This window comes from Lynx rufus, unplaced genomic scaffold, assembly GCF_022079265.1.
Source record: "Lynx rufus isolate CCGP_SWC_20201006 ecotype Redwood Valley unplaced genomic scaffold, mLynRuf1.p SCAF_8, whole genome shotgun sequence".
Lineage (NCBI taxonomy): Eukaryota > Metazoa > Chordata > Mammalia > Carnivora > Felidae > Lynx > Lynx rufus.
This window is the reverse complement of record NW_025814896.1, coordinates 79149018-79169805: the sequence shown is the minus strand read 5'-3', so window position 1 is coordinate 79169805 and position 20788 is coordinate 79149018. Positions and strand designations below refer to the sequence as shown.

The 20788-nt window shown below is 37.0% G+C and overlaps 1 protein-coding gene and 1 non-coding gene across 2 annotated transcripts in view; one reads left to right on the top strand and one right to left on the bottom strand.

The window, feature by feature from the left end:
* The window catches only part of PAPOLG (poly(A) polymerase gamma), a 30101-nt gene extending 10698 nt beyond the window's left edge, over positions 1–19403 (bottom strand). The window contains exons 1-10 of the mRNA XM_047068022.1: positions 19163–19403; positions 15676–15837; positions 14134–14200; positions 9537–9618; positions 9200–9309; positions 7880–7933; positions 5984–6095; positions 3873–3962; positions 1538–1676; positions 753–825 (exon numbers count right to left, since the gene is read on the bottom strand). Coding sequence (XP_046923978.1) covers positions 753–825; positions 1538–1676; positions 3873–3962; positions 5984–6095; positions 7880–7933; positions 9200–9309; positions 9537–9618; positions 14134–14200; positions 15676–15837; positions 19163–19179 — 906 coding nt within the window. The 5' untranslated portion in view covers positions 19180–19403. The remainder of the gene's footprint in view (positions 1–752; positions 826–1537; positions 1677–3872; positions 3963–5983; positions 6096–7879; positions 7934–9199; positions 9310–9536; positions 9619–14133; positions 14201–15675; positions 15838–19162) is intronic.
* LOC124504532 (U6 spliceosomal RNA) lies at positions 11212–11320 on the top strand. Its single transcript, XR_006960488.1, has one exon. It is a non-coding gene; the product is annotated as a U6 spliceosomal RNA (small nuclear RNA).
* Positions 19404–20788: the final 1385 nt, after the last annotated feature.

Sequence of the window (20788 nt, the reverse complement as noted above, 5' to 3'; positions counted from 1 at the left end):
GCAGAATAATTGATCTATTCTCCTATTTCAGTTGTCCTCACTTCATTTCCCCAAAAGTCTGAAGAATATGAAATATAAATTTAATACTACAGTTCCTCAATTCTAAGAAGTACATTTTCCCTCCCCAACTACATTTATTTCTGAAGTCAGATGTGTCTGATAGTCAAAGGAAACTCTGCAGAAGTTTATTTTTCCCCTGAAAAGCTGTTAAATGGATGGTGCATCTTATAAACGATGGTCTCTTAAAACCAAGGAAACACAGTATCAGAGCTGCAAAAAGCATTAATCCAATGGTTTCTCACTCCTCTTTCTGCACCTACTCAATGGGTAATTTCCCCTAGGTAACTCAGAGGAATGAGCACTCAATCTAAAAGCAAATTAAAATGCAAGGTGAGAGTTATGCTAGCTTAGAACCATGAGTCTGCTTTAAATTGCACTGCAAAGTAAATCTTTTATATACTTCAGCACTTTTAGTAATTAATTACTTGTAAGTTTTTAGCAACAGATAACAACATTTTGGTTGATACACTCACTCATCTAGTCTTATGTGGGTGATTTTTAATGACATAACATTTGGATCAGAATTTGGAATACAGGTCATCTTCACCAAAAGACACAGCAGACAGAAGGAAAGAACTATAGCTATACAGAAGGAAGATGAGCAGAAACAAGAGAAATTATCTTTAGATTGCAGTTTAGAAAATCGTCCTTTTCCTAAAAGGTTTAATTAATTTCCATAATAAGTCACATACCCGAGGATCCCAAACAGGCAAATTCAAATTGCTTTCTTCTGGTTGCTTCAGCAGGACAGGATTTGGCCATTCCCTAACATGAATAAGGCAAATTAACTGACATAGGACCTCACTTCAGGAACCATAAAAGTCGTTAGACTCTGTTTCAACTTTCATATGGCAAACGTTATGGCTGGGTATTTGGTATTAAAAAAAAAAAAAAGTGGGCAAGGGAAGGAAGTACACAAAGGAAAAAGCTGCTTATTTTATTTATTTTTTATTATTTTGTTTTATTTTATTTTATTTTATTTTTTTAAAAGCTGCTTATTTTAAATGTATCTTCTGAAAGGGCAAAACAAATACTGTTTTGCTCATTAAGCTGTAGCTAATTTAAATCTGAATTTTCCCCTTCCTTCTATTTGCTTTTATGGATTTAACTGATAATTTAATAGCAGTTAAGAGCTGACATTAACTGAAAATACTCCTAATAAATCCATGCAGTAGCTATGATTATCACCTCCATTTTACATAGGATATGTTAACCTCTACATAGCTAGTAGTCAGCAGAGCAAAATCTATCATGACCACTCTCAAGCTAAAAGCCTACATTTATAGAAACCCTCAATGCCAGAAGACAGCACCATCTGGTGTCTCATCATTGTCTCAAATTTGACATTTTTAAACTTTTAACTTAAAAAGAATGTAAAACAAGAGAAAACGTCTCTGCATCACTCTTAAATTGCCAAACAAATTTACATACAGGGAGAAGTTAATAAGATAGTGAAAGTATGCCCATAAATACTTACCATTTGGAAAAAACTAAAAAGAACTTATGAACTAAAGTAGAAGCTGCTGCATTTGGATATAATTGGCAAGTTCTTGCAACCAGCATTGCCCAGGAGACACCACCAAGAAATCCCAGCATGTTGGAATAAATACCACGTCCTAGAAAATTAATGTTTTGTTAACTATTGTTAGGATCTACTATCCATGACATTCAACTCTAAGGAATAGGATAACTTAGTTCCTAAGATTGTTGCTTAGTTATTGAAATAACATTACTATCAATAAGCAGACCTTCATGCTAGGCCCACAGTTCTATTAGTAAGCCATTAACTGCATCCTATCCCCCTATTTTGCCCTCCCAAAACAGACCCCTCAGTTCTCTGCCCCAGTTCTGACTGCCCAAGCAGGCTCTACTATAAAACATTGGAATTTCCCACTTTTCAATAGCTATGGTTGAGAAAAAAATGAAAACAAAGAGGAAAGATATCTGGAGGGACTACAAGTAGGAAGAATAAACATTTCATTAGTTATATTCACGGGCATTTAAAAATCAAGTGTAAAGCTGGACTAACTTTAGTATTTTGCAGACTTTGGGTACCTCTCCATAAAGTACAATACACCATTGATAGTACTCATTTTTCTTATGATTGCTTCTTGTAGCAATCTATAAAATATTACCATATTTGATCAAAACTACTAAGTCCTCAATTACATAATAGGACATTTTTTTTTTAATGTCTTTATTTTGAGAGAGAGCACGTGCACAAGTAGGGGACGGGCAGAGAGAGAATCCCAAGCAGGCTCTGAGCTGTCAGTGCAGAAGAGCTCGACGTGGAGCTTGATCCCATGAACTATGAGACTGTGACCTGAGCCAAAATCAAGAGTCGGATGCTTAACCAACTGAGCCACCCAGGTGCCCCAACATAGTGTTATTTTATGTCCCACTAAGCAAGCAAGAGAAAAAGATACAAAAATTTCAATTTTAGATATGTTACATGGGTAAAATATACATCTAAGGATTGACAAAACATGTTATGTAATTTAATTTGTAAGGAAAAAAAAATTGTGATACCCCTTTCTTGCAACTTACTTTATCCTGACTATACCAGGTAACTGAGTCCAAGGACAACTCCTACTTGCCTGAGGTCTTTTTAGATATGTACTTCCAACATGGTAGCCACAAGTCATATGTACTTTTTTTTTTTTTGTAATAGTTTTATTGAAATATCATTCACATACCATAGATTCATCCATGTAACAGATTAAAATTAATGGCTTTTAGTATATTCACAGAGTTGTGCAATCATCACCATAATTAATTCTGGAACCCTTTCACCACCCCAAAAAGAAACCTTTAGCAGTTGCTCCCCTCCTATCTGCTCCCAGTCTTCCCAGACCTAGGCAAATACTCATCTACTTTTTATCTCTCTACATTTGCCTAACGTGAACATTTTATATAAATGGAATTTACTTCAGTCCTTTTTATTGCCAAGTAATATTCCACATTATGGCTATACCTATCACCTTTAGTTTATCCATTCATCAATTCATGAACATGAGGTTGTCTCTACTTTTTGGCTATTATGAAGAATGCTATGAACATCTGTGTACAAATTTTTACATGAATATATGCTTTCACTTCTCTTAAATTTTAATTTGATTAAAAAATTCGGTTTCTCAGTTGCACATTTCAAGTGATCAATAGCCACATGGTTACTTTTGGACAACACAGAAAACATTTCCATCATCACAAAAAATTTTATTGGCGAGTGCATTTTTAGACTATGTAAAACGTGGTGCCAGAAGTATAGCACTAGTTAAATATAATTACAAATTATGAAAAATGTGCTGTGCCAGCTTAGGTTTGGGCCTTTTATGAACCATACCCTATGTATATATATAAATTAGTTCCAGGCTTTACTAGAAAAGTGTTACAAGGCAAAAACAGAAAGAAGCTGAAACTATCACTATAGGCTCTCCACTTAATAACTTTACCGAATACCTACTATAAATTATACTCTGATGGTAATGGGGAGACAAAGATGAATAAGATGGTCCTGCCCCATAGAGAGCATGAAGAACAACGAAGGTTTCCTAACTCATTCTGACTGGCTGGCTAAAACCGAAGATGGGAAATCAGGAGTTTTTAGTTTTCAATCAAGCAAGAAGGAGGTATAGTCACATATCAGATCACCATAACCACTGTACCTGAAAAAGAAACAGATTCTCCAAAATTTACTGGACCTCAATCCCTAACAGTATCAATAGGTTCAGGAATTTTCATATGTGCTTCTATCATTAGTAACTGAAAGCGGTAATTTTACAGTGTAAACTTAAAAGATCTGGGATACTTACGTTTTGCCCATAATTTGACTGCTCTTAGGGTGAGTCTGAAAGTTTCTTTATTTGGCACTAAATGCAAAATTTCATCAGTAACTCTACATCCTGAAAAAGATAAAGCATTCATTTTTCATTATGCAACAACATCCAGTTAATTCAGACGGCTTCTAATTTCCAGACTCTCAAAGGTTAAAAAATCAAAGATAATAAAATGCGAGGGTTTATTTTCTCTATGTATTTGAAATTTAGCACTTTTATGAGGAATCACTTTGCTTTTAAAGAATTAAAAAGCACATGGGTAACGTAATTCAACATTAAAGGAAGACGTGGGTCTGAGTATCTTTACTTTCTTCAACATTTGACTTTACTGTTAATCCAATGTCCCCAACTTACAAAACTTTTTCCTTTAAAGTAAACCTTATTTCACAAATACTGTGATTTACTGTTGGACCCTGAAGTACAACAAAAATGCAATGATTAAATAAAAGATGCTATAAGCCAGTGGTTCTCGGAAGTGCAGTCTGTGGATCCCCGGGGAATCTGTCAGGTCAACCTATTTTTTTTCCTCCAAAGTTCGTCAAACCTGTTCTTATAATAACAATAAGGCTTTGCCTCTTTTACTGCGTTAACATTTGCACTGATGGTGCAAAAGCAGTGGTGGGTAAAACTGCTGGTACCAAAGCTGTACTAGTAAACAGTGTATCTTCACCACTACACATTTGCAGTTAGAAGACAGGAAAGGAACCCTGCAGTGTCTGAAAAGTTTGAAGAAAGCTGAACGACCTGCTTTTTTCAAGGAACAATTTTACTTAGATTCTAAAACAATGAACAAACAAAGTGAGTCCTTCACTTCAAGGAAAACAAACAACAAAACTTGCTACCAACAATAAAATTGGAGCTTTCAAGTAAAAACTAAAATTTTGGACAACCAGTATCTGCTGTGAGCCTGGCAGCTTTCCAGTATTTAAAGACTTGTCTGGTGAGATTGGTGGGGACATTAATGAATGTGATTTTTTGGGGTACCTTATAAAGAAATGTGTGTTAACATTTAGAAGATCCAAATAACTTTGTGAACCAGTGTTTTCCAAACAACTAAGGCATGACTGTATATAAAATCATGTATGGGTAAAAGATCCATTCAAAGAACAAAACAGACCAATAGATTTTAATAGAAGAGTATAAAAAGTTAACTGATATTCAAATTAACCTTAAAAAAGTCTTTTATTTAGAAATAAAAGGGAACTACTGATACATGTTACAAACATGGATGAACCTCACAAACATTATGCTAAGTGAAAGAAGTCAGACACAAAAGACCACATATTGTATGATCCCATTTATATGAAATGTCCAGAAAAAGCAAATTTATAGACAGAAGGTAGATTAGTGGTTGCCTAGGACTGGGGGTTGGAAAGGAGAATGACCGTAAATGTGTAAGAGGGATCTTTTGAAGATGATGAAATGTTCTAAAATTGGACTGTGGTGGACAACTCTGTGAATACAGTAAAGACTATGGAATTGTACCCCAAAAGGGACAAATTTTATGGCATATAATTATACCTTAATAGAGCTGTTGGAGAAAAAAAAAAAAGACACCGTCGCTGGTCAAGTTTTGGTGTAGCATCAAAGAATATCCATAATTTTCTGAAAAAGCTATTAAAATTCTCTTCCTTTTTCCAATATTAAATATTGGAAATATTAAAGAGATTTGCAAAAATGCAAAAAAATGCCATTCTCACAGAAAAGATGCATTTATATTCACTTAGAATGGGTTTATTATTTTGAAATAAACTCATACTTTAAAATTTTGTTTTTACTTCTAATACAGTAAATACTGACAGATATAACCCACATAAATGGAAGATTTTGGGGTCCTCAATAAATTTTCAAAGTGCAAAGGGGTCCTGAGACCATTAGGTTTGTGCACCATTACTATAAACAACATTTCAAATAAATGTATCTTTTAAAACGCCTAAATGTGGTCAGATGATCTATATAAAGAAAATCACATCATTTTTAACTGAGTTAGTCCAATCCCTTGAAAAGTCCATTAATAGTTCTGCAAAAAGATCTCTTTGTCTAATTGTTTTCAAGCAGGTATCTGAGATTTCTTTTTAGAAGCTTACCATTTAGGCTGCGAATACACCTTATATCAAGGCTTCTCAGTCGAGAGTCGTCTCTTAGATCTAAATTATCTGATATGGTTTGTATTGCCAGTCTTGCAAAGACTAGATCAATCTTTGGAAAGATGAAAAAAAAAAAAGAGAATAAAAGAAAAAAAAGAGAAAAATATTACTTTTTCTCCTTCTAGTCCATTCTCCCCCCTCCCAACCTTAAAAGTATAAAGTTCTAATTATTAGTTTGGGAAGGTCTACCAAAACTTCAAAAAGCCTATCTAGGCAATCTCACATGGGAAAATCACCAAAGTTCTGTGATGGTAATTAAGTTTGCAAATTAAGAGAAAGCATTTTAATTTAGCATATATGCCGAGCATTAAAAAGAACATCAAAATCTTATGAGTGAACTTCTAGAAAAGATGGCAGATCCAACACACATTTACATTCACTCCCTATTGAAACCCCATTAAAATACCAGCATAATTTCATTTTGTTTTTGAAGGCATCACCCACTAGGACAAAGGTAATAAAGAGACAACAGCAAAAACGATGAAAGCAGATGGGGATGAGTGGTAACTGACTCAGCAGATTTAAGAGATAAAAAATATTATAACCAGGAAAGAAGGAGGCTGTAAATAAACACATACATAAATAGAAAGGAACATTTAGAGAATAAAAAAGTTATTCTTAAAAATATGACAGCAGAAAGGGAGGACAATAGGAAGTTTGGAAGATGAGAAAACCCCAGAAAGCAGAACAAAAATATAGGGATGTGGAGGTCTAATACACAGAAAAAGGAGAGAAAACAAAGGTAGGAAATCCAACAGAATTCAATACAATTTCCAAGAACAGAAGGACAGGAGTTTCCAAAGTGCTTAAGAGGACTATTAGTGCCTAGCATATTTGGTTGAAAAGATATACCAAAGTATATTATTGCCATGAATTTAACAACTATGAAGCCCAGGAAAAAAAGATCACATTAAGTGTCCAAAGAGATAAAACAGGTCACAAGCAAAGGATGTGAAATCAAAATGGCATCACACTTTTCAACAAAGCATGGAAGGTAGAAGACAATGAAGCAAGGTCTTCAAAATTCTGAGATACATTATTTCCCACCTAGAGCTCTATACTCAGCCAAACTATTATTTTGGTGTGAGAACAAAATAAAGTCACTTTTAAACATGCAAGATCTCAAAAATATGTGCTCTTTTTCAGGAAGCTAGTGGATGAGTGCCCGTAAAATGACAGGAAGTCAAAAAAGAAGAAACCTCTAGAGAGAAGTGAAAGGAAATCCCGGGATGATAGTAAAGAAAGATGCCAGGATGCTAGTTGTATATCATTCATGGAGAATTGGGTGTGGACTCAAACAGGTGAGAAGAGTCAGATATCTTTTTAAGTTGATAATGACAGAACACCTGAGAAATCTAAATCTATTTGGAGATTTAGACAGCTAGCAGAGACTGAGTTTGAAATAGTGTTATGTATAAAAACCAAGCAAACAAAATGCAAAAACAATTACTGACTCCCAAGAAACACAGTGCCACAGACCAAAGAATGGTAATCTAGTACACGTTATGCTCAGTTTTGAACATCATTTATAAGATCATTATAATGTAAATATTGAATATGTTCCAACCAAAATTATAGTAATACAATTATTTTAGATTATGGGAATGCAAAGGGTGTGTATAAAAATCATGGGGGTAGGGATGGAAGCTGGTTCATTTTCCACAGTGAGAAGTCAATAGATACAGGAGAAAGATAGGTGAGGAACTATTTAAAGACTCTTTGATTCTTTAAAATATGTGTCTATGTGAGTCTGACTTAAAAAAGAAAACAAAACTGAAAAAAACCTTATGTATTAAACAGTTCAATTACAAAGTCAGAAAAATATTAAACACTTACTTCAATTCCATCAAATTCAAACTTTATAACAGGTACAAAGGCATCTTCTACAGCCTACAAGAGGACAACAATGACAACACATAAGTAATCCCTTCAAAGGTGTAATCCTTTCTTTATCCTTCCTAAAGTGCCAATGTGATTAATTTTGCTAAAAAGCAAAAATATTCTTGGGTCTCACATTCTAGAAAAATACTTCTACTCTGTGATTGTGTTATTTAAGACACACAAAATGTCAAGACCATAGTTATCAAATTTATTATCCTCCTAAAAATCTTCATCAGAAACTAGCAGGCAGAACTGCTATCATCTGGGTACTTACTATTTGTTGAGATTAAATTGAAAACTGATTATTTACAAAGGGCACTAGTACTGGAAATAAAAACATGACCAGAGCTCATGATTTAATCTGTTAGAAAAATACAATCAATATAATTTGATTTAGTAGAAACCGATGTCTTTCTGAGCTTTCCTTAATCCCTCAGCCTAACAAATTCTTAACCTCCTTCTCCATTCCCAGATACCCAAATAATGCAGATCCTTTCAACTTCACCTTATCCTAGCACTTCAGATAGTATTAAAGCTATCTGTTTAATTTCCCCAATCCCTCCCTCCCATAAACGGTCTTATTCACTACTGTATTTGTGGGACTAAGGACAGTATCTGACAAATCACTGGTGCTGAAATTTCATTTGCTGAATGAATGGCTACATATACACAAAGTTACTATTAATCTTATACATAATAATAGCCATCGTTTGGTATGCATCAACCATTTATCAGATCTTATAGTAAATGTTTATGTCAATTATCTCACTGATCCTCAGAAAAACCGTGTAACAAGTTATCACTACATCTCCATTTTACAGCTGAGGAAACTAGGCTCAAAGAGAATAGGTAACTTAAAATCTAAAAGTTAATATGTGGTAGATTCCAGATTCAAACCCAGGTCTGTATAACTGTAAAGCCCATGTTTTCAATCATTTGTTATTTTAATAAAATGTAGCGGCTTCCTTTTTTTCAAAATTAAAACAAATTTTTTTAATGTTTATTTATTTGAGAGAGAGAGCGCAAGTGGCAGAGGGGCATAGAGAGAGGGAGACACAGAATCCAAAGCAGGCTCCAGGCTTTGAGATGTCAACATAGAGCCCATGGCAGGGCTTGAACTCACCAACTGCGAGACCATGACCTGGGCCAAAGTCGGATGTGTAACCGACTAAGCCACCCAGGTCCCCCAGATGTAGTGACTTTAAATATTTTGACAACCGTAAGCCCTAGCTTTTCTTAATAAGTTCAAAATATTAAATACTAAAGGATACTTACTCTTAAGTTTCTAATGCCATCTTGATGTTTCAATTTTTCAAAAAAAGACTGAAAAAAATCAGATCTCTCCACATGTCTTGGAGCTACACAAAGTGCATCAATATCAGCTCCTGCAAATCAAAGTTATTTCTAGTCAACAAGAGTAAAGTATGTTTTTGTTAAAGTATATTCAAACATGTACAGAAGAAAATATGTGAAATGAATATAGGAAAGCGTTAACAATGATTAGCTGAGTAGTGAGATAATGGGTATTTTCCTCTTCTTTACTTTCAAATTATGAATAAATAAGAGCTTGTTACTGAAAGTTCTTATCAGTAGAACACAGAAAAGCAATTACCTTTGGTGTGTACTCCAAGCCTGTAGGAGCCAAATGTGAAAATTTTACCACCAACAGTAGCCACGACAGAAGGTGGGAGATTCTAAAATTAAATTAAATTAAATTAAATTAAATTAAATTAAATTAAATTAAATTAAATAGCATTCCATTTTTCAAAATTTTTAGCATAAAAATTGCCTAAATACTAGTGATATATACTACATTTGTCAACTTAGGTAAATTGAGATTTGTGAAAGTACTTCAGAGCTCTTTTGGGCTGTAGCTTGAAGTAATCAGAATATTTCCTGAGGGAAGATAAAACAAATTCATGCATGCACAAATCTCTATGAAAAACATTTTTTATCACTTGACCCTACTTGTCCCCTTCCAATGGCCTGTCTTTCAATGGCTCCATCACTCAGAAGTCACCAAGGAGGTCTTAAGCACCAAACTAATGCACTTTCAGTTCTTTCCAGTACCATACACTTAACTGACTCCATTTCCCCTTTAGTTATTGCGACAAATATGCTTAATTTCTTTATCCTAGCTTTGCAACCTTTCTGTAAGAAAGTGGAGCCATTCTTGACATGATCTCCTTATGACCGAATCTAACAACTTTAATAAAATCTTTTAGACTGTACCAGAATTATAACGCTACTTTTCACCTCTCTCTCGAGCCAATTCTAACTTCCCCTTCGGTATTTTCACTCAGACATTCTGATCCACTTCAATAGCCATGCTTGAAACAAAATATTCTTCCTATGATAAACAGGTATCCTGTCTGATTTCTCTTTCTGTTCCTCATTCTCCTTACCACCTGTTACCTATAGTCATTATTCCTCTTGGCTTACCAATTTGTAGTTTATATCCCTCACATGTCACCTCCTTCCTATTCAACTACTAGGTTGAATTCTAGGTTCTAATTTAATCCTTAATTCTAGGATCTTAAGATACTTTCTTGCCTTTCGTCTGTATTTTCTATTTCTTTTTGTACAAAACTCACTTGCTGATGTTCTTACTATATATTATAACTCTTCTGCTCAAAACTTACTAATGCACTCTTCTCTGACTACTGAGGTAAGGATCCCTGGATCCTTTTAAAGCCCCAACTGCCAACATGTTACACAATCTAGTCTCCTTTCCATCGCACTTGTCCATCCTTCTCTGGGTATCTCAGTACCAACTATTTTTTCAAAATTCATTTCAAGTTCTACCTTTTTTCATGAAGCCTTCTCTGGTGATCCCCCTCTCTTCCATAACAAGCTCTTTTCCCTCTCTGCTCCTCTATTATACATTTATTGACCTTTCTTTGCTGAATATATGTCCCATCTCTTCAACTATAAATTCCTTAAAAATGAGAATTGTCTCTACTACTTCTCTTAGTTTTTATAATGCCCAGTGCAAGTTCCAAAGAATATCCTTGATTCACTTGAATGAAATTATCTGTGTAACAAGATATGTTTGTTATTCCCTGTTTAATGGATATGAATGTTTCAAGAGTACCACACGTAATTTTAGAGCAAGAAGTCAGTAAAGATATTGATGACTAATATGAACCAAAAAGGTAGAGAAGATAGGGAACTTTTAGCTTACCTTCCTACTTTCTATTTTTTACTTTTCTACTTTGAAAAGCAAGATTCTTACAGATTTTATGAGAAAATGATACACTGAACCAGGGTAAAATATTTTCATTACAGTGCTCGCTTCAGCAACACACAAATACTAAAACTGCAACGATACAGAGAAGATTAGCATGGCCCCTGCGCAAGGATGACACACTGATTTGTGAAGCGTTCCACATTAGAAACAAAATTTCATCACAAACCACAGTAATTAAAATGATCTAATTTGAGTTTTAGATTGTTTACAATCTAAAAATATCCGAACTGTGTGTAGAATATTTAAATGAGCTTTGATCTAACTCAAATTCTTCCAATATTTTCCAAACTAAAATATGCATAGATAAAAGGAATAGTTGATACAGAAAATGAAAAATCACTCTATCCACACAATGGAAGATGTCAAAACCAATTAAAAATTTTTTTCTAATTAGATATTTTACTTACTGTGCCTACAAAAAGCCAAATTGTGGCAGTCTTAAATTTTTATGCCTAAAAATTAAATGTAAACCAGTGATTGCTTTATGCAGATTTAACTACTGATGTGAGTTAACATGGGAGAAAAAGCAATTTAATAAAAAACAAACACCTTTTGACCTAGAAACAGAATTCTACTGGATTTTTCAGTTAAGTGCAAAGAAATTGTGAAGAAAACTAGGTACATCTCTCAACAAATTATTATAGCCTCTTTTGTGGATAATACCACTTGATTTATCTTGAATGCATCATAGAATGGGGATGGAAACAAAGACCTTAGTACAACCATAATAGCTGACATAAAGACCACACACAATAAATCATAAAGCTTGTTATTATGATTTTAAAATAATTCTAGTGAGTATTTGGTTTGGACATTTGTAACAATTATAGGCTGATTAGAAAGGGACAATGGATTCCTTTAACATTTATTAATGCCTGAGTTCTGTCTTGAAGTTAGGCAGATGACCAAGACAGGTCTTTTTTCTTAAGGAGTTGATCACCTAGTAGCAGAAAAACAAAAGTGAATTTTTTTTTTTGTTACTCATGACTAGCATTTCACCTGCTCAGAATTCAACTTATCTGAAAATCTCAACTACTGATAATCCTGCTGAGAGCTCAGAAACGAGTCAGATAGCTATCTGGCAGCAAAAATAAACAACATAAAGACCATTTATTTAAACTCAATGACTGAAGACTTACCAGAGTCCCTCATGACCTTATTCAGAGTCTAAAAGAACCAATTTTGGAAATCAAAAAATTTTTTTAAATGTTTTTTTATTTATTTTTGAGAGCACATGAGTCTAAAAGAACCAATTTTAAACATGTATCATAGGTACAGAAATAAATAAAACTTACAAAAGAAAGAATTCTGACAGGTGTTTATCTAATTTCTAAAATCAGGCAGAGTAAGGGGCAGAAAGAATTTAGAGAGACACACTGACTGCTGTGAGACATTAACTTTCAACTGATTATTGTTAAGGGAGAAATGGAAAAATTATAAAAACAAACAAAAAACTTAAAATACAACAGTCTGGACCACATAGTGAAGCGGAAAATGGTATCACCCAGTCGCACACACCCTATTTCAATTTAGTATACTCAGTAAAATAATATTCAGTGATTTTCAAATGAAAATTCAATTACATTCAAAATACTCTAAGAAAGTAAGAAAATGCAACTTATTTTAGAAGAAAAATAGTTAAGCTACCGGAAGGGGAAAAAAAAGTTGTATAATTACAAATTAGGATTTGCAAACTCTTATGTCTCAAGGGCCAGGCAAGTATGCAAATGGAGGGAAGTATACATAAGAAACACAAAATTGGGGGCGCCTGGGTGGCGCAGTCGGTTAAGCGTCCGACTTCAGCCAGGTCACGATCTCGCGGTCCGTGAGTTCGAGCCCCGCGTCGGGCTCTGGGCTGATGGCTCAGAGCCTGGAGCCTGTTTCCGATTCTGTGTCTCCCTCTCTCTCTGCCCCTCCCCCGTTCATGCTCTGTCTCTCTCTGTCCCAAAAATAAATAAACGTTGAAAAAAAAAAAAAAATTAAAAAAAAAAAAAAAAAAAAGAAAAGAAAATAAGAAACACAAAATTGGGGCGCCTGGGTGGCGCAGTCGGTTAAGCGTCCGACTTCAGCCAGGTCACGATCTCGCGGTCCGTGAGTTTGAGCCCCGCGTTGGGCTCTGGGCTGATGGCTCAGAGCCTGGAGCCTGTTTCTGATTCTGTGTCTCCCTCTCTCTCTGCCCCTCCCCCGTTCATGCTCTGTCTCTCTCTGTCCCAAAAATAAATAAACGTTGAAAAAAAAAAGATTTTTTTTAAAAAAAGAAACACAGGGGCGCCTGGGTGGCGCAGTCGGTTGAGCGTCCGACTTCAACCAGGTCACGATCTCGCGGTCCGTGAGTTCGAGCCCCGCGTCAGGCTCTGGGCTGATGGCTCGGAGCCTGGAGCCTGTTTCCGATTCTGTGTCTCCCTCTCTCTCTGCCCCTCCCCCGTTCATGCTCTGTCTCTCTCTGTCCCAAAAATAAATAAACGTTGAAAAAAAAAATTAAAAAAAAAAAAAATAATAAAAAAAAAAATAAAAAATAAAAAAAGAAACACAAAATTGATTGATAAGTGACAAGTGCTGTGTCAGAGAGACCAGGCATTGGTGGGGGCCACGAGGCACTGGAAGGCAGGAGCCCAAATCCACTGAAGCCTCTTCCTGCTTTGCCCAAAGGCAGGTCCAATGTTGCCAGACCTAGTATTTCACAAGATGTCTGAAATCTGGCTTTTAAGCTAAAATCCCTTGATATTTACACTTTGGCCCACTATATATAATTCAAGCAAGAAATCTATGTAGATCTATAGCTAGACACTAGTGAAATTCTCACTTAGAGACTCAACTATCTAGACCAATTCATTACCAAGCAGAGCAAAAAGCCTAGTTTTAATATATTTCAGATTATTCTCAATTTCTACATCTTATTAACTAGGACTAAGGACCAGGACATAATGAACTATGAATTCAATGCAGTTTAGAGTCTTACCTTACTCTCACTGACATCAGAAATCCATTCTTTTACTAAATTGTTCAATTTACCAAGAACAACCAGCCTATAATAAAAAATAACATGCTTTAGATTAAAACTAAGAAAACTCAAAACCAGTATTTAAAAAAGTAGTTAAACATATAGGCAGAACCTTTGTGTTGGTGCTAGAGTAAAAGCACATTATACATGGGCTAATGCTGTCGCATCTGTTGGTACATGGCACATCTCTTTGGCATTCTTAGGTCCCTAAGAGTTCCAAAGAAATGACAAATGTGATGACAGTATTTTGCTCTTTGAGCTATTTTCAAAATTCAAAAAGCCTAATAAAAAATCAAAATTACCTTCAATAAGTCTGCAGAGGCCAACTGAATTGTCAACTTTCTTGGCCTTACTATGGAATAAAATCAATTGAACGTGGTGATAGAGGTTAGCATTGTCTCACTGACAGTCATAGGTCTTTGGATAATTAAAATGAGTAAATTAAATACTGGCTAATTTTTATGAAATATTACTTAATAAAAGAATTTGATATTAAACCAAACTTTCAACCAACAGCATATCCAAATCCACATTAAAAAAAAAAAAAAAAAAAAAAAAGAGGTTGGGGAAGAGTAGAGTTTAGGCATCTCAAAGATGACATGAAAAATGGAATTCCTGAGACGTCCAAACGTGCTTCTCCCTCAGCCTTCTCCAGGTAATGAAATTCCATCCTTTGAGGTGCTAACATCCAAACCCTTGACATCATCCTTAACCTCTCTCTCTCTCAAACACATTCCAGTCATTAAACAACCCTACCTTTAAAATATATTCAGAACTCTACTACTTATCACTTCTACTACCATCGCCCTAGTTCAACTCACCGTCCTTTCCTCCCTGGGTTCTTGTAATAGCCTTCTAACTCGTTTCCCCATTTCTTCCCTTGATCCCTCTTCAGGCTATTCTCAATGTAGCAGCCAGACTGACTGTCTTAAGGCATGAGTAAATCATGTCCATTTTCTGCTCAAAAACGTAATGGCTTCCTATTTCACTCAGAGTTAAAGCCAAAACTTTTATAATGGCTTATAAGGTCCTAAGTGACCTAGCTCTCCAAGCTCCTTCCCACCTCATATTCTTTAAGACCATATCCCCCTGTTTTGGACACTTTGGTTACCTTACTATATATTCCTTAAATATACCAGGTACACTCCCACCTGAAAACTTCTGCCTAGAATGCTCTTCCCTCAAATATCTACATAGTTCCCTCCCTCTCAAATTTTTCCTCAAATGTTAATGAGGGCTTCCTGACAACTCCACTTCCAGCTTCATTTTTCTCAGCAGCACTTCTTATGTGTAACATTGTATTTATTGTACTTATTTGGCTAATTGTCTTTTCCCCTAACCACCTAAAAACAGAAGCTCTAGAAGGGCCAAAATTTCTCTCCATTTGGTCATTTTTGTATCCCTAGGCAGGATAATGGTAAGTACCTGATATATATTTGCAGAATTAATGATTAAATATTTAATGTGCTATTAAATATTTTGCATTTTTATATGACATACCTGTGGTTCAGTTCTTCTTCATCTTCAAACACTCCAAATGGTTTCATGGCATCAATCAATTTCTGTGTGTAAATATGATCAATTTCTTTTGGACATGCCAAACTAATTGGAGAAGTGATTCCATAATGCTTTTGTTGACGCTGGCTGTCCAGCATGGTGTTTCTGTTCAAGAAAAATGAAATAGCAGAAAAAATTTAAAGTATCATATCATACTGATACATGGATCTCTCAATCCACTCATTAATTTAGCTACCTTAAAAGTTTACTTAGTACTAACAGTTGGGGCAGGCACTTTTTTTTTTAAGGGAAAAAAGGGTATTTTGTGTTTATTTTGATGAAGGGCTATTCATACTGCCTCCAGCTTTCATGGTTAGGATGTCTTTTCAAGCCAAAAGCAGCATGTGTTGGCATCAGGACAACTGTGCCAGCACCACTTAGCTCAAAGGCAAAGAGCCTGAATGGGAGCTGGGCCAGGGCCACCTCCACTACACCCTGCGGACTTAAGTCAAGTACCCTCTATATTCAATCTTTGAAGAGCAGTCAGCCACTTGAAAAGAAAGCTCTGAGTAAGAACAATGCCCCCCCCCCCAGGAAAGAAACAAAACATCACATTAGAAGGTAGGTCCTTGTGACTCACTTTTAAAAAGAAATCACAACTAGGATTTGTCCTTGAGAAACCTACATTAACATCCTTTGCTCAAATCAGAATTTACAGTCCTAACATTGTCTCTGGTTAATTGTTCTCTTTATTTAGATTGGTACCCAGTCCATTGTCACACTAAATAATTATCAAATTCTTTATACTTTTTTTTTTTATTAAAATTTTTTTTCAACGTTTTTTATTTATTTTTGGGACAGAGAGAGACAGAGCATGAACGGGGGAGGGGCAGAGAGAGAGGGAGACACAGAATCGGAAACAGGCTCCAGGCTCTCTCTGAGCCATCAGCCCAGAGCCCGACGCGGGGCTCGAACTCACGGACCGCGAGATCGTGACCTGGCTGAAGTCGGACGCTTAACCGACTGTGCCACCCAGGTGCCCCATCAAATTCTTTATACTTTTATAGATACAATATAAGCTAGCCTCCAAAAGATCCTAACAGGGAATTACAGTTTTGAATAAAGTACAGCTCAATTTCTGATTTTGTATTTACATAGGCCAATAATTTCAAAATAAATTTTGGGACCACCATGGGTTGGTATAACTTTTTATTCTGCTAAGAAAGTAAAGTAAAAATAAACATACATGATAACCAAGTAACCCTACCATCTATCTTTACCATTCAACAGTAAGGACCATCAACAACAACAGTTAAGACTGTAATCTCAAAATATAAAAGAAGTCTTTTAAATAATACATCAGCCCTGTAAACAATAACACACCAAAATACATTAGTGATTGTTTTGAATTTTAACTGGTCAAAACAGTGTCTTATTCACTAAGTTCATACAGTAAGGCATGCTCCTTGGGTAAAGATTTGATTAGGTAGGGAGGGAGAAGCAAATGAAAGATACAATAGCCTATGTATCTTCTGAAATGATTAAGAGACACAAAAGGGAAACATCAGTATTAGTGACTTTAATTTCTTTCTGGTATCAATTTTCCTGTTGAACAAACAAAATGTGTTTATAAGTGTATGGTAAATGGATGGGACAGAGTATATATGATCAATTAATCTCACCAATAACTGTAAGAGGTAGGTAGTGAATAAGTGCCATCTTACAGATAGGTACCCAAGATCCAAGGGATACGAAGAGCCAGAATCTGAACTCCAAAACCCAAGATCTTTCCACCACTCCATTCTCCCTTCAACAAGTACTTCAGTTCCGATACTATGATCCTGGGTCCCACTTTCTCATCTGTATGCTGAAAAAGTTAGCTAAGAACATGCCTACCAGCACTAAAATTCTAAATCTATGATTCTGAAACTCCCTCATCGAGAGAGGGGGAAGAAAAAGCAAGCAAAGGAATTCCACATTCCCTTCAATGCATCAATTTCACTTACAAGTAAACACTCTAGAGAAATTCTAGTACAAGTGTACAAGGAAACACGTACAAGAATGTTTACTGCCACACTGTACCATTAAGAACTTAGAAACATGGGGTGCCTGGGTGGCTCAATTGGTTGGGCATCTGACTTGGACTTTGGCTCAGGTCATGATCTCACATTTTGTGAGTTTGAGCCCCACATCAGGCTCACAATCCTCTGTCTCTCTCTCTCTCTGCCCCTTGTCCGCTTGCGCACTCTCTCTCTCAAAAATACATTTAAAAACATTAACAAAAAAAAAAAAGATTCTCTCTCAGCCCCTCTTCCCTGCTTGTGTGAGCACTCTCTCTAAATAAAGTTAAAAAAAAAAACTTCAAAACAACCTGAAATAGTCAAAACAGGAAAAAAAAAAAAACCTAAACTAAGGTGTATCACTACAATGGAATACAATATAGTACTTATTATGAGTTCATTAGAGTTGAAAATATTAACAGGGACAAAGTTCAAAGATACTAACTACGTTGCACTTAAAGAAGATGCCGAATGACAAGTGTGACACCAGTTATACAAAGCTTAAAAACAAGTAAAACAATGCCAGTTATTATGGACATGTACATATGTTGTAACAGCATTTTTAAAAATGCAGCAATAAACATCAAATTCAGGACTGTGGGGTACTATGGGGAGGGAGGTGAATGGAACCAGAGGAGGTAGGAGAATCCTTCAAACACATCTGTAATAGTTGATTTCTTCTAAATAAAGGTATTTATGTACACACACACACACTCTCCACACATTCAGAATGTTATGCTTTGAGAGAGATGGATGGTGACTACACAAATGATGCTTATGTTATTCTCTGCATTTTCCTGCTTAAATTACTTCCTAATAAACCAAAATGTTAGAAGCCACAACAAAATCTTGCCAAGCACGGAAACCGTTTGTGACTTATCAAAGTGTGAGCAGGAGGTCCAGACTGGTAGATATACTATGGGTAGGTGGGGGAGGCCGGGGGAGAGCGAAAAGATCATAGTCTTTATTAAAAAGAAACCCATGGGCTAGGATAGGTCATTCACTCCTGAAGACCAGGAGACAGCCGGTCGGGAGGGAGGAGGGGGAGGTAGGGGGATGGTATTTGCGCCAATGCAGACAGGAGCAGAGACGGGCTCAGACAGCGCTGGGGGCAGGAGAGTGACCGACAATTTCTCCCCACGGACACCCGCGCCTCTCCGGCTGCTTATTTGCCTGGGGGCATCCTCGCAGGCGGGACAGGCGAGGGCAGATGGGGGCTCCAAGAGTCCCCCAGTCTGTTCAGGGGTGGCCAGGTGAGCCGCCCGGTGTAGGGGAGGTGCCCTTGCCGACCGGCCAGGAGCGGGGAAGGAGACCACTCCGGAGAGCTATGGGCAGAGTGCGAGGGGCAGGGAACGGAAACGGGGTCCCGGCCGACCACCCCAACCCACCCCTCTCCGCTTCGCCCCCAACCGCCGCCCCCCATCACTTACGCAGACATCTCTTTCATCGCTTCCTGCGTCTCCCTCACCGCCGAGTATCTTTCGCTCTGGAGTCAAGTTCTTGCTCTTTCCTTCTTCTCCTGTCCACTTTCCTCCGGTTGCTTGTAGCTCGCTTGCTCGCTCACTTTCCCACTTACTACGGCCGAGGCATCCAACCGAGTAGTGAAAACACCACAAAACCGGCTCTATTTATGACAATACAGCGCGGCCGACGCCAATATGGCGCCGCTTCCCAGCCTGCCCCTCGCCCGCTGAGGCCCCGCCCCCGGAGGCCTGGACCCGCCTTCGACCCCGCCCCCTCCTCCTTTGGTTCCCCGGAGGCTCGAGTGGTCCCGCCCACAGGGGGCGCCGGCTCTGGCCTCAAATGCCGGTCGGAAGGAGTGTTTTGTCCCCTCCTTTGTCCGTGGGACTGTCAATCTAGGCAAACCGCTTGGAAGGTAATTTGGACCATATTTTCCTTGTTTCACCAATGAAAGACTATAACATATTTTTTAAAAGATCACAACCTTGCCTAGCAAATACAATTTTAACTCTTCTGTTATCCTACATCTTTAATTAGTCAGAGTTCTACGTGATCAATCCACTCGTGGAGATTTTGTCGTGAGAGGGTCACACCGAGGAACGTGTGACTTTACAATTAAACCAGTGGAAAGCAAGCTTGTAAATTGGAGGCTAACCTGTTCACTTCACCTCTACCTCCCTTGATTCATGACATTCTGTCAGTTAAGTGAGAATCGCTAGCAGTTTACAATGGAAGGATAAATCCAAGAAATAATTTAATACACTAAACCATTACAAGGAAAAGGATGTCAGGAAGCTGCTTTTTCTCGGAATGTGACTCAGAGTCCCAGGAAATAGACGCGATTACTTATAAAATTATCCATTCATTCTTTCAAAAATATTTACTGAAAACCAAGTGCTGTTAGGTACCAGTGGCTTAATGGTGCATAAAACCGGATGTATTCTTTAACCTTATGAAATTCAGAGTTTAGTGAGGAAACAATAAAATGTAAGTGATGTTCTTCTGTCGTAGAACTAAAGCACCTACTGTGTGTCAGGCACTAGAGATATTTAACTCCTGCCCTTCACAGTCTTGTGGAGGAGGACAAACATACACAGAGATCATGGAAATACAGATAGGGATTTAGGGAGGCCTAAGAGGCCACCTAAAGTTAGGGGAGATGTTGGAAAGTGGCTTCCTAGAAGAGAGGATGCCGCCTGAATTAGCAAGGTTTGGTAGTCGGGATTGGGTACAGGTGGTGGAGGCAAAACCTATTCCATGCAGCATAGAGTAGTAGTTAGTGTGGGCTTCAGTGCAAGGGAGGCCCAAATTTGAGTTCCAGTGTTGCTACATACTCAGGAAAATTAACCTTAAAAAGCCCTGTCTTCATTTGTAAAATGAAGATAGTAAGATTGTGAGAGAATTAAATGAGTACAGTATGTGTAGCCATATGGATCTCAGTCTAAAAGTTCAGACATGCAAGAAATATCACTTTATTTTCTAAAACTGAATTTTTGACCCTGAATCCCTCATTCTTCTGAGCTGGCAGACAAAGACAATCTTGGTCACCCTTGCCCAATTCTTGAGATGGTGCCAATGTATTAGCGGAGGTAGGA